At 30.3% G+C, this 15,120-nt stretch overlaps 1 protein-coding gene across 2 annotated transcripts in view; it reads right to left on the bottom strand.

Moving 5' to 3' along the window:
* LOC108688039 (pleckstrin homology domain-containing family G member 5-like) overlaps positions 1-15,120 on the bottom strand; it is a 110,918-nt gene that overhangs the window by 91,763 nt on the left and 4,035 nt on the right. For both annotated transcript variants that reach the window (XM_018194117.1, XM_018194118.1), the window contains exons 2-6: positions 11,884-12,345; positions 10,857-11,245; positions 6,616-6,706; positions 3,949-4,039; positions 64-154 (exon numbers count right to left, since the gene is read on the bottom strand). In XM_018194117.1, coding sequence (XP_018049606.1) covers positions 64-154; positions 3,949-4,039; positions 6,616-6,706; positions 10,857-11,245; positions 11,884-12,022 — 801 coding nt within the window. In that variant the 5' untranslated portion in view covers positions 12,023-12,345. The remainder of the gene's footprint in view (positions 1-63; positions 155-3,948; positions 4,040-6,615; positions 6,707-10,856; positions 11,246-11,883; positions 12,346-15,120) is intronic.

Here is a 15,120-nt window from a genome sequence, read left to right as displayed (position 1 = left end):
AACAAATATATATATTTAATTAAATAATTAATTTGAAGGAAAAAATAAAAGAAAAGGACTCACCAAATGCTGTTTGATAAAATTTCCTAGCGGAGATAATTTTCGGACACTGGATCTGAAATTCCCCGGTCCGTTCCTGACCTGTTGCTCTTTTCTATAAAACAAAAATACGTTGAATTAGTTGGATAAGCTATCTTTTGGCCTTAATGTCAGATTTAGGAATAAAAAAGGTAATTTAATATAGTTTGAAATATCAATACAAATACGAGCAATAACAATCAAACCAATTTTCCAGATTTAATCGTGAGAGTATAAGTTCAAATAATATTTACATTAAGAATAATTTTCATTACATTTATTAATTTTATTTAAATATTTATATTAATCTTTGTTTTACATTTTTTATTTCGTAGGAAAATAGCATTCATTTGTGAACCGCAAATCATCTTGGGAAATAGCATGATACTCTCGTAATAACAAAGTAAAAAGTGTACTTGAAATATACTTCATCTCAACATAGAAAGATTCTCGATTTCTGGAAAGTGATATCGGATTTTGTTAGAATTTTGATGCCACTAGTGACAAGTATCTCTCCGTTTTTCTCTCACCAACGAAGTTACCCTCGGATTTTCATTCCTTATTGTAGCCTCAAAGAAAACCGATACAAATTCCTCAATACCTCTTGCGTTGCAAGAGATAGCATCTTTACATTTGAATTTCAGACGTAGTGATACGCGTAAAATATATTATTACAGTTATATTTAAATAGATAAAAATTTGATTCAAAATATTCTAAATTAAAATAAAATAATATTTATGGTTCCAAGAATAAATCCTATATAAATAAAATACCTATGTAAACCTCCATGAATAGTTAATGTTAGTGCGTAAATTATACATTGATATAGCGATATATTTATAAATACAATTCGTAAATAATAAAGATGTACTGATAAAAAAAGTTAAAAATAAAAATGTAAAATCTCTGCGTAATAACTTTTTTATTTCTATTTCATTTACCAAATATATTTTAATTGCTTGTATTTGTCGTTTTATAAATATAAGTATATAATTTATGCATTACAACAATCGCGGAGACTCACATTTTGTTTGCATTATTTACACAAATTTAAAATATTTTTCTTTGTTAATAAATATCGTGAAATGAGTTTTGATTTTGTTGTATTCTATCATCGGGATTATTATTTTGCTGCAAGCTTACTTTCCCTATATGAATTTTCAATGCTGTATGTAGAAATATGTAATATCTAGATATCCTTCCAAGATTTGATGTTTACTAGAAAAACCAAATAGTTACGTCGCAACTTTTCCGTAGCAATATTCTCGTTGATGGAATACCGGCTCGAATGTCGCGATTAATTCAGTCCTTGCAAACATTGCTCAGTTTGTAGTAATTAATCAGGTCAGGTCTTCATCTCACAAAGGAAAGCGCCAACTCAGAGAATCATAATAGCTCTGGTCTTAGGATGGACGATGAAGGAATGTTTCATTCGTAGAAATTTCATGACGAAATTCCACAGCTTATCCTTTCATGGCTACTTTTATTTCTTCGCAGAAAGGCGTAAAACCAGAAATTCAGAAAAAAAAGTTGAGAAAAAAGAGGAAACACAAAAGATAGAACGGAAATGTTGGTCACGATGTTTTCAGTCTGCTCGTCAATGCGTGAGAAATTGATATAAAAATAAGCTATGCATGTTTCTTTACATTATTCAGAAAGTGCTGAATCATCACTTTTCCTTTCTTTCTATGTTCTTTGTGGTCTTCAAAAAAATACTGTCAAGTAGATAACTGAGATAATTCTATAATTAAAAGAAATAAACAGCAGTATGTAATTCATTTAGGAGATTAATATAATTGTTCTAACAAGAAAATTGTCTTATCTAACATAAATACTTGTAGCTGTCGCAACAGTATTTGTGAAATTAGTTTTGCGATAAGAAACTAGCAGGAAGACCTAACATGATTAATCGAGTTGTTCGGTGAGTATCGATTTTCTATATCGCTCTGTTCTATAGGATATATTTTTTCTAAATTTTAGTGGCAATAAATGTCAGGAGCAGACACAAAATACGACGATCGGTGAAATACGGGTGTATCGGTGGAGTACCCATGTGGAATATCAAAGAATAATGACTGAAAGTCGAGGTGAGGCGCTGGTTGGAAAATAGAAGAAGAATACTGATGAATCTCGGAATCTTTCCTTCTTTTCGTTGTTAAATAGTTCCGTTTCCATTTGCTTATTTTCAATGTTAGGGAATAAAGTCTAATAATTGATAAAAAGATTACTATCGAAGCAAAAGTTTATTTATTTAAACTTTATTCATTAGACTTTATTTATTAGACTTTAGCATTATTGTAATATATATTTTATTTACACAGTGATATTTATTTTACAGTTACAAAAACAAATAAATTTTTCAGAGAATTTCAGAAGAATATAATTGTATATAAGTGTAAATGCAAAATAAAATAATTTGATTAGTCATTAGAACTATTAGAAAATTTTGGATTATCATAATTATAAATATTTGCAATATATATATTGTATTTCATATATTTTAAAATTTAGAATGTTTTTCTTTCTTAAAACTTACGAACTATAATTCGCGATCAAATTCAGAACAAAATTCTATTTATAATATTATGAATAGTTTAACATGAAAAACACATTAGGATACGTATTTATATTTAGGATATATGTGACACATAAAATTCTAAGTAGAACTTTACCTTGAATTTGGCCGCAAATTATAGATCGCTTAAAGTGAGTACATTGTAATCATAAAATAAATTATCGCTGGCTGTCCTACTTTTAGGCTTAAAGCATTAGTAGAATGTCGAAACGAATGGCAAGTATGTAACATTGTGCCGCGCGATTTGGACTTTTGTTTTACAAACTAAAGAGAACAAACTAAATTGCTGCAGCGAGCGATGGACTTGATTTACCGATGTACATACAAGCGTCGATCTCGTAACCTGTATCTCGATACTCCGTTGCACGTGCAGAAACATACACTTTTCCAGTAAAGCTATTCATTTTGCGCGAACGACGAGTTGTTGGCGAAAAGAGGGGAGGAGAGCAATAGTTTTAAAAGTTTCGCGTACGTGCGAACAAAGGAATTTTTTTTATCAAATCAATGCGATGAGATCTGTGTGACAGAAATTTTCGAAAATCGAAATGTGAACCCGGTTTAAACGAAACGTGGATCGTAAAATATGTGATATAATTCAATATATGAAACATTTCGTGTGTTTTGGAAAGAATTAATGTGAATTTTTTCAATTTCTTCTCGTTATTTTTGTTCTTCGAGTCCATCGCCACTGCTCTTTGGTTCTTGCTGTGATTTATCACAGACAACGGTTTATTGACCTCCTTCTGTCTTTCTGCCCTTCTTTTCAACTATAATTTATTATCCCGCCATCGAAACACTCGTGAAACAAGTATTCGTGTATAAGCCAACGGACGTTTTACGTTTTTCTTTTTCTCCCGTTCACTAAAGGAATCACAACAAATTTTTATCAACTGTAGTTGCGAGCAATCAATCGATATAATCTTTCCTTTTCTTTTAGATGCACAAAATACATAAATTCGAGAGAGGAAAGAACAAAAAATGATTGACAATTGTCATTTTGACAATCAATCTTCAAATGGATTTAAATAAACTCGATATCTGTTAGATAAAAATTTAAAATAAGACTAATAAATTTGTAATGCATTTTTAAGAAAACGAGAGAAGAAAAAATATTTCGAGAAGAAAATAATAGAATATAAAATTTTACAAATAATCTATAACTTTCGTAATTTCTTTTTAGATATTATAGGAAAGTAGTAAAGTAGTAAGTAGTTCAATCGTTATTAACGTCACAATTAATTATTGAAAACGAGCATGGCTGATGAGACGCACGAGGATTGAAGATTATACTTACAGTGATAATTTCGTTTCATTATCATATGCGTCAATGGCAACACGACTCAAAGCTGGAAGACTGCTTGCTTCACAGGGCGGATTGCTTAGATCTAAAATAAAACGGAAAAAGCTTTTTCAAAGAACGATGTATATTGCGTCTCGCTTATATAAATTTTATTAGGGGATAGAAAGCTTAATTTTGTCTGAGGGCAGGATGTGTAATCCTGGAAAAGGATTCAGAAAATTAAGCTTGCTCGACTTGACTTCTATGTACTGAAAGATTTTTGTATCTCGTCGCGTATATTTCGCAATAATAATTAATCATTTTCTAGAAATTAGCCGGGCAATGAATTCTAAGCTCGATAAAATTACGGAAATGGATTTGAACATGTAACATATAATGTAATGTATAGAATAAAAAGGATAAGTAAAATATATAATTTTTGTTACATATATAGTTAAATTATATAAAAAAAAAAATCTGTCGGAAAAGACGTCAAGTAAATAATTTCTTTCAAAACTGACTACTCTATTAGTCAATACAATAATAATTATGTATAATAAATGAAACTTTAGACTAAAATAAATCAAAGGAATAATCCTATTTTCAGTCAAAGCATCAAAGCGGATTTTGATAATTGAATATTATCATATTTGCAAATCAAATTTGCAAATACATTTTTTAGTTCTACAAACTGCGCGCCAATTCGATTTACCGGATTTGAAACACAATTATAAACTAAAGCTAGAAATGACATCATAAATTATGTTCAATAATAATAAACAAAAATGAATAACAAAAGGGTTAAGAGTCAAATTTTTCATATATTTAAATTCTTAAAAACACATACATTTCGACTTATTTGTCAGATCATCCTCGATGTCGATAAATTAACGTAAATTTAATAAAAATCATAAAACGATTAAATACAATTTCTGCAAATTATAATTACGTAAAGTGATAGACCTATTTCTTCATATCTGTTTTCAGTCGCAACAATGCAATACTTTCCGTCTCGTTATCTTCATAGTTACATTCTTCTATTACATCGGTCGCATTTTTTTCGTAATGATAATAAAATTAATTGAAAATATAGAGTCAGCATCAGTTCAACATGTAGAAAAAACATGATAACAGAATGTGTACTTGCACAATTTTACGGAATGACTCTACATGTTCAATTAATTTTATTATCATTATGGATAAATTGCGACCGATGTAATAGAAGAATGTAATTACGAAGATGACAAGACGGAAAAAACAATGCAATGCATTGCATTGTTGCGATTGAAAACAGACATGAAGAAATAGAATCCACTACTTTACGTAACTATAATTTACAGAAATTATATTTAACCGTTTTATGATTTTGATTAAATTTTTCGTTAATTTATCGACATGTACACTAAGGATGACCTAACAAATAGGTTGAAACGTATGTGTTTTTAAGAATCTAAATATACTGAAAAATTTAACTCTTAGCTCTTCTGTTATTCATTTTTATAAATTATGTTGTTTATCAATTTAATAATGATGCTAATAAACATCTTAAAACATTGCGAAGAGCTTAATTGTGAAAAATATTATTTCAACCAGAATTCAAATGTAAATCTCTTTCATAAGTATGTATATGAACATTATCAAGCAATAAGATCTTTTGCCCGAATAGAATTATTTCTCTTATTTAATATAATTAATAATATAATTACGTAGAGGAAAAGGTCTTATTATGAGATACTGAGTTCATTTGGATAAATGCTAGAAATCTATAGATAGAATTTAAAAAAATAATAGATCATTTTAAAGGAAATTTAATAAGCTTTAAGATAACATTATATAACATTTATATATACATACACATATATATATATATATATATATATATGTAATTATATTTTATATATAATTATATATGTAAATAAAATTCCATTTTTTTGAAAATTAAAGAAAAAATTAGCAAATCGCAAAATCAAAAAATTGTGCTTCTAATATAAGATGCCCCAGAAATCGATAGTAAAATGCAAAGTATATTAGTATTGCAGTTAAAAAATTTTATTTAATGTTTCTAAAGTACAAACAAATACAGCCAGCGTGCGTGAAAAATGAGCATGCAATAGATTATATTCAGAACTCTTTTTCAGATAGCTGGAATCATCGCAGATATAAACATTCGACATTCATTCCGATTATCTTTTTTATTATTGTACAATAACATTTATATTTTAGCAACGATTTTCACTATAACAGGGTTATTTCATATTAGAAATACTCTGGGTATCTCATATTACGATTTCCACGTCTTATGATTTTACAATCATCAAATCTAACTTCTGTAATTAGATAATTCAACATATCTCGTATTATAGTACGACCTTTTTCTATCACTATATGAAGAATTTATTGCTAAATATTTATTTATTAAATAATAAACAAGATTTATTATTTAAATGCTTATCTTAATGAAACTTAAAGACATCCAAATTCTAAAATCTTGTTTTACAATGACTATAAACATGATCTAATAATGAATTTTCTATTAAATAATTTTCAATCCAAGAGTAATAAATGATGGAACCAATAAATAGCGTTTATTAGTTTAGTAGAAACACCGCTATCTCATATTAGGCGCCTATCTCATAATATAGGGGGGGGTTTTACTCTAATAATAATAAACAATATAATCACCTATATTGGAGTAATAATAATCACTGTGCCGTCCATAAGGAGGTGCCAATGGATGTGACAAAGTATTCACCCTGCGTCTAAGATTAGTAATCTGCAAAACAAATCAAAACATCTCATGTAAATCCTATTTAATAGATTGCTCCTATTTAATAGATTGTATAGATACATTCGGGAAAGATCGCATAAAACTCATATCTCTGTCGTATCGCTATTATATTATATAACAAATGCTTCTATTGATCATCACAAGGTGATAAAAAAAAAAAAAATGACAAAAAGTCACAGCACGTAAGATCTTCCCGATTTCGATAAAAAATTTATAGAATGCTCGGAACATATTTTCGTTTTTCACGATGAGATTAAGATTTGTATTCTATTAGGAAGAAAGATCTAATCAGTCATTAAGTTAAAAGCTTGCTTTAAATTCAGACTCCTCCTTTCGAAAAAAAATTCATGTGTTTTTAAGTACATTAAATTGCATTGTCAATGCAAACACGAGTCGTTATCAAGTAAGATTGGTGCAATTGTAAAAAATAAATAATCGATAAGATTCATTCTATGTGTATCTTTATTTATTTTTCTATTTTTATTTCTTTATAAGAATTTTAATGAGTACCATATTCTATTTATACCAACGTATCGTAATTATCGCAAATTTATAATATACATTATAATATACATTATATATGTGTATTTCGAAAAGTTCTTCTCTAAAAAAAAAAAAGATTTGAAAAAATAAATATATAGAAGGAGAATTTACAAAAAAATTCATAAACTTTGGCACCATCCAACAGTCGTCGCCACCATTAATTCTCGACGTGAAAGCAGGATGAGTTTTTTCGAGAGGAAAAAGCGTTTATAGTGCAAAACAAAAAGAGAAAAAGAGAAAGAGAATGGAGGATAGCGAGAGCGGAAGTCTCATTACGCGTTCAAATTTTTTATTAGCTATCTGCACATAAATAGCAAGCACCGTAAAAACTGCCTATTATCTTGTTAAATACATGATGCTTATTGCGTTTTCGATTAACCGTACAAAAATTAAACATTTATTTTACCATCAGCAATAATTTGGCAACACTTTTACTCCGCAAATGTCAATTAATATATAACCATTAATGACAGCAAATTATTCATTGTCCGCTAATGTACAACTCATCTCATTCGTAAATACGAACAGATTGACTATATTGCTCGCGTCAAATTGCCGACCGAAATGTTTGTGTGGCGTTTTCGCGAGAATCTCTCTATAGAGAACAACGTACCAATCGTGGCAATTATAAGGTTGTTTTAGGTCAATTAAATTGTGGATTTGTGAATAATTACGTGTTAGCATTTTTGAAATTAATAGCATTCTTGAAATATTTCCGTTCGTTGGATTGTAAAGTCAGTTTATCTCATAAACGTCTAATTGTTACACTTTCAGAGATCATCCAGCAGCCAAATCCGCAAGTCAAGTTGTCAATAAGACAGCGTAAGTCAGCGCTACAAACTATGTGCGCAGACCGCGATTGTATCATATTAAACGTAGACACTGGTACGGATGCAAATGGGTTAAACGCTTAGCCGATTTCGCGTGCAAGATTTAGATCTGATTGTACCTAAAAGCCGCGATTCAGGTGTTTGGATTCCTACAGAACAATAGTCCCGGTTAGAATCCGATGATATCGTTGAATACGCTTTCCTCGTGAAATCCTGGTTTACTAAAACGATTGAATCAGCCTTGAATAGTTGAATTCGGAATTCAAAAAGCAGCCAACGTATTTCATGCGGACGTTCAACAATTTTGAAACAATCTCTAAATTCACTGTAAATCGGCAACGTTACATTTTAATCGCCTTTTTAATCTCGATTAATTAGATTTTTAATTAGACTTGATCTAAGAATAAAATAATAGATTATTTATCAGTAAATTACAAGTATGTATTCAAACTTTAATTTCTTTTATATCATCCTACTTTCTATACTACTAATTTTCATATAAAATTATGATTTGATAGTGACGAGCTAATTGATCATTTTCGTTAGTAAAAATCATCTCATCATTTAAATTATCATCAATGCTTTACCCGCCATATAAATCGATAGTCCCGATTCGTTCGTGCACAGCATGGATTCATGCTTCCGGTCAAAGTTTTCCTTACCTCTGTATAGTTATTGCCCCGTTTTTACAATTTTTATTTCATTTATAACTGATAGTTCTGACTCGCGAAGGGAATTCTATCAATTACGTTGAAATTTTGGCAACAAAATGCTAACTTTGCAAATGCATGCCTCTATTCTCTATGAAATAATAAAGTTAAGAGAGAGAGAGAGAGAGAGAGAGAGAGAGAGAGAGAGAGAGAGAGATAACAGTGTTTATTATTGTTCTAAGGCAAGCCCTCTAAGACAAGAACATAAGAAAAATACAAAAATTTAAGATGGAAATGAATATAAAAAGAAAAACAAAATAATAATAAACAATATTAAAAATCTTTATTTTAGACGCATATATGAGAAACACAATCAATACTAGAAATTTAAAATACCTATTATGATCGAAGCTGGATCTTCTTTAAATAATTCAATCTTCAATTATTAATTTATATTGTATATGTACTTGCATATATTGTAGTCTTTTTGAAATGCGTGCCGAATTGTTTCTTCGGATAATATACGCAGATTCTTAATATTGTTTATGTGTTTGTTACGTTGTACCTGAAGGAAAGATGTTGTTTCCTTACTTGTACCGATTATTGCGAAGAATATTAGTAAAGCCTCGATAGTCTCATGGCTTAGAATGCTCGTACGAAATCCAAGAAATTCGGGTTCAACTCCCGGCTGAGGTAATATTTCTCGCAATAAATTTATTAATAGTCAAATCAACATTAACATCTTTATAATATGATGCTTGATTGTAGCAAATTATTAAAAATTGCTTGCCAATTTAATTTGCGATTACTAGAGTAGTTTTAATTGCGTTTATAATCCGGAAAAACAATTCGGCACGCATTTCAAAAAGACTACAATATGGTATTGTATATATGTAAGTATATAAATTAGTAATTCAGGATTGAATTATTTAAAACAATGAAAATCCAACTTTGATCGTAATGAGCATTCGAAATGATAATGATTAAAATACAAGATAGTAGTTAATAAACAATACAAAATAATAATGATCATAAATACAAAATAATACAAATTGATTATAAAAAGAAAAAAAAGCATACTGTGAAAAAATAAAAAGATAAAAAGATAAAAATAAAAATAAAAATAAAAATTGAAAATAGAAAACAATATTAGAAAGATATGCACGAGATTGAAGAGAGAGAGAGAGAGAGAGAGAGAGAGAGAGAGAGAGAGATGGGGTTTCCTAAAAGTGGAAAATTTGATTCGATAATTAAGTGAAAATATGGTCAGGTCTTTCATCAATTCCCGATGATACAAGGAGTTGATGATACCGAAGTCCGGTAAAAAGTTAAATTGAGCATAGCTTCTCCGGAGCAAAGAAGAAAAAAATTCGCGGCGACTAACAGGATACTGATAAAGACCGGTGGATGAAATAGAATCTAGTTAATCTCTTCGAGCCAGTTTAACGAGACCTAAGCCCTGGATAACATGCCTTTCGCGAGTTTCTAGAAGATAAGGATCATGTTTAACTGTTAATTATGCTTCGATTAGACGATGATATGTGAAATGTATCAGACGATTTCGAAATTATCATGATTTTTTAAATTGAGCAAAAAAAAAAATAAAACAAATAAATATCAAAAGAAAATAAATAATTACAATATTATAAATTGATATTCACAGTCTATTCTTATATTTAACCATCTTAAGAACAATCTTGTCATAAAGAAATCGTAACTTAATACTTTAAGATAATCTTGAAATAAGAACAGACTATAGATAAATATCCCTTAAATAGCATTTGCTAAATTCTCTCGAGAGCTACACGCAACGTTCATTATTTATGACATTTGTGTTTACTTCGAAATTAACAATTTAAAATTCAAAATTTCTCGAGAAATTCTCAAGAGAAAAATCTTTCAAAATTCGTTCGTGACGAATATCATCCTACCCTCCCATTATTATTGATGATTCTTGCTGTCGGTCGCGTATTCCTTTAAAATATATCTTCCAGAAAATAAGAAAAAATTACGGACTCAAGATATACATTTTTAATCGCAATAATTCTTTAGAGAATTAATAAATACTTTACGTTCGCAAATTTTTTTTTAAGGACAGCGATAAATCCTTACAGGATACTTCTCCATCAGACTGTGCGTTCTGGTAACTTGGGTCACCCTGCCATCGGAGGTGCCCGCCCTCTTGCAATCAGCATCGACCTCATCCTCCGCTAACGAACTGAGAGTGCTGAGACTGTTGTACCACTGCACGCTGCTGGTCCTGTAGGGCTGCCTTGAGGGCTCATGGCTGCGATGAAGGTCTTTGCTAAAGCTCATGCTACGCCTGATCGGCTGCAGGCTATGGTTTATCACCGCCGGTAACTCGGTACTCCTTTTCAACAGAGCGCCGAATTTCCGACGGAACGACGAACGCCGTTCGAGCTTCCCGCTTGGATTGTCCGCATCCTCCGCAACCTTCAATGAGGTTTCCTTCAACGAGGATCTCTTGATGCTGAAGGATTCTTGAGAGACACATGGCAATATTAACGATCGAAACTGCCTTCTTCAATCTTATATATTGCAAAATAATTCAAAACGCGTCTTTCTATTCAGGTCTTAATTATATATATTTGAGAGTTGAAAAATAACATTTTATTCCTATTAAATAATATCGAAACAGTTTTGAGCCACTTTAAACATATTTTTAGTCCGTGAGTTTATTAAAATGTAATTTTAATTATTTTTATCAAAATAAAATAATCTATAATTTTTACTAAAATTGTTTGCAATTTTATTATTATTTTTAATAAATTTAGATTAAGAGCTAAATACTGAATTTATTTACTTTAATATTTAACTTAAAATCATTATTATTCTTGAAATCATTATTATTCTTTAGAAAAATGTCAAATTATTTAAAAAAAAATTTAGAAACTTATTTTGATGTGATTATTGTCAATTAGAATTATCTTCGTCGAGAAATACTCTGACAGTTCTTTAACAACGTCATATTGTTCGATCTCTGATAATACAGACGCAGCTAACGTAAGCAATTACTTTCCCGACATTTGATGGAAGGCAACGTTAATCAAAGATTCCGCTAATGCTTTTCATATTAAGAATTTTGCAAAGAGCGATTAATACCCAACGTTCTGCGCACCTGCTTCTAGTTTCGCTTGCTTGCATTCCTTTGTGAGTCCCAATTGCGTCGCACTTGCGCTTTCATCATTGTAATTTGTTGCTTTGACGCTCGACTTGCTCTTTTTCAAGGACTTTTTCGCTTCTTTCTTCAGTGTCATCTTTCCCAGGTAAATCTCACACTAATATCGACCGCACTTAGACACTCACATTCAACATTACGCACGTCACACGATGATGACGTCACGTGAATGATGATTCGTTTATTCTCACTCGATGACTGAGTCACATAACTTTCCGTCTCACAAAATCAACACGTCTTAGTCGTAATTTGCACACACATGCACATTCATAAAATGTGTCGTTAAACGGTATCACTCCGATAACATGTTATCATTGCAACAAGAACGATATATTGACTATATCGTTAATATCGCGTCATTCACGCCTTTTTGCTTTCCGTGTATTTAGTGAAACCTGGAAGCTAAGATAAAATGGATCGCATCAGAAGTTGAGAACTTTCTTAACCACCTTTAAGCCGCTGATCCGATTTACGACTTTATATCTACTACTGTTTTTTCGAAATGCTTTTCTATTCCTATATTTTTAGTCGATACACCGCGCAATATTGCGGAATTGAACTCGTGCTTCTTTTATGAAATGAAAAATACTTCCATTTTATAGCGTCATTTTTTGGATTTTACAAAAGCTTCTTAAGTTCTCAATGTTTATGAAAAGAAGAAAAAATTATCTTAAAGAATTATAGAAGAATTATAAGGAAAATTATAATTATTATACGTGGCGAGAAAATTTTTCTTTATGAAGAGAAAATTCATCCTTCACTATTGCCCTCGTTATCATCATTATGTTCATAATTTATCTGTTGATTCCAATCGAGTGATCAATTACCGAAACAAGACTTACTACTTTAATAAAAGGCGCCGCTTATCGCAAAGAAGTAAAAAGTCGACATTTGTTTCATTATCGAATAAAACATAATTCCAATATTTATCACAAATATTATACAATTTTTTTTTTAAATTAATTTTAATTTTGGGAGAGAAACATTTCTACATTTACATGTGAAAAATTAAGTCAATCTAATTACTTAAAAAGATACTCTTTTTTTTTCAATTTTAAAAATAAAAAATGTCTTTACAACAGAAATGTCTTTCTATTTATTTTTTTTATACTGCTAAAAAGTTTTGTCTCGATAATTCGTAGTATACTTATTACTATCTTTCGTCCTGTCATTAGATATGACAAGAGAGCACTCAATTACATCCCAATAAAATTAACGTATTACGCGTCATAATAATAATAGTCATTTTGCTACTTTGAACATCAAGATATTTCCACACAAAACAGGCCACATCACTTAATTTCGTCAACGTTCCACTTATTTCCTTTTTCACAGTCGATTTATCTCAACAATATTTTTGAAAACAAAAAAGTAATATTACTACATTATAAGAGAATAACCTTGAGAATAATTTTATCGCGCGTTGCTGTATGATTTTTATATTTGAGTTATCATATTTATTCATAATTCACATAAAACCGAAGTATTTTTAATTATAATTAATGTAATATATTTCACGAGACATTTATCGCTCCATTTTTGCGATTATTATTTTTTCGTTTGCCATCAGTAGATCTTTATCAAGTTTTATTGTAACTTTTGTACTCGCGTGTGCACGCCTTAGATTTTCAGCTTATATACCGTCTACGAATAAGGCCGATAATCAGTGTTGATTATCATGCGCTTAATTATATCCCGCACCGTATCTCTGCTGCATTCCTTCCGACTCCGCGAAACATAATTCGCATCGCGTCCAACATTAGCATGATCACGGCTGAATTGCGCGATCGAATCTCATATCTGGAGCGCGTAATTTACGCACCTCGCGCGCCCGCGTATGCAATATCGCGGCATTATCGCGAGAAAACGGATTATAAGACCGCAGTTAATCCCAACCCATGATAAGCCCACACAGACTGCACTCCGTTTATCAAGCGGTGCCGCACGGCAGGTTCACGGATAAACGGACTGAATGCGATAATAACGGGTTGCAACGGCATGATGACAAATTATTAATTAATTTATCTATTTACTCTATACTAAAAGAAACGCACTAATTGAAATGGACAAATAACGAATAAATATAATGAGTAAATGTAATACACAATTGCTGAGGAATTAACAAAAATGATGCTGCTACAAAACCCACACTGAAAGAATGATTTTACTGAGGTGTTTAAAAATTTATTTTTAATTAGCTAAGACACTCGCCCCGGAAAGTCGAGAAGTCTCAAGTTTGAACCCTGGCTAAGGTAATATTTTTCGCAATTTTCTTTCCTTTTTTTCTTTCTTTATTTCTTTTTAATCTAATTTAAGGGAGATTATTAACGTTTCAAACTGATTGTGTTGAAAGTCCGAATGTTATCAGCGCGCAATCATTTCTAAAATAAATTTGATTTAACAAAAAATATACATATAATGTATCATTCGAAACATCTAAACCTTCGACCAATCAAGGCGTTCTCTATTATAATTTATTTAAAAATTTAGCTACAGATCTGAAAATAGTTTTATTGGACTATCAAAATTATTATGTAGGACGTATTCAAACTGGTTATGAACTATAGAATGTCAAAACTTTTTTCAGCATTGCTCGTCATACTTTAATACTCTTACGTAATTATGATCCAACAAAATTATTTTCAAATCTATATCTACTTAAATTTTTAGATATTTCGGCATAATTATCCTTTTCATGTACTAGAAACGACAAATAATAATATTATGTAATAATACATCAACGAGACAACTACGTACATACAACTTGAAAAATATAATACTATAAAAAATATAAAACTATAATAATATAAATAAATTAAGATATGAGTAATTATTGTAATTATTGTAACTAATTATTGTAACGTCAAAATAAAATGTGAATTCTTAGATGTCATCGTTTAATGCACTCGAATGCCAGCCGATCGTGTCTTCGATAAATATTTGTCGACATTATTTTGCGTTTAATCGCAAATCCCGCCTAATAGTAATGATCAGATCGCATCAGGGATACGACTTGCTCGGACAAATTTCGCGCGAACGATATCTATATCAAATTCCTTCGAAATTTCAACATTCGTACGACGCATAGATTTTTTAAAATACGTCTTTCCTTTCACTTTTATTTACCGTGTATATTAAACCCATTAAATAACTTATATATACAATTCATTTCAGATT

Source organism: Atta colombica, unplaced genomic scaffold, assembly GCF_001594045.1.
Source record: "Atta colombica isolate Treedump-2 unplaced genomic scaffold, Acol1.0 scaffold224, whole genome shotgun sequence".
Taxonomy (NCBI): Eukaryota; Metazoa; Arthropoda; class Insecta; order Hymenoptera; family Formicidae; genus Atta; species Atta colombica.
This window is presented reverse-complemented; position numbering and strand designations above follow the sequence as displayed.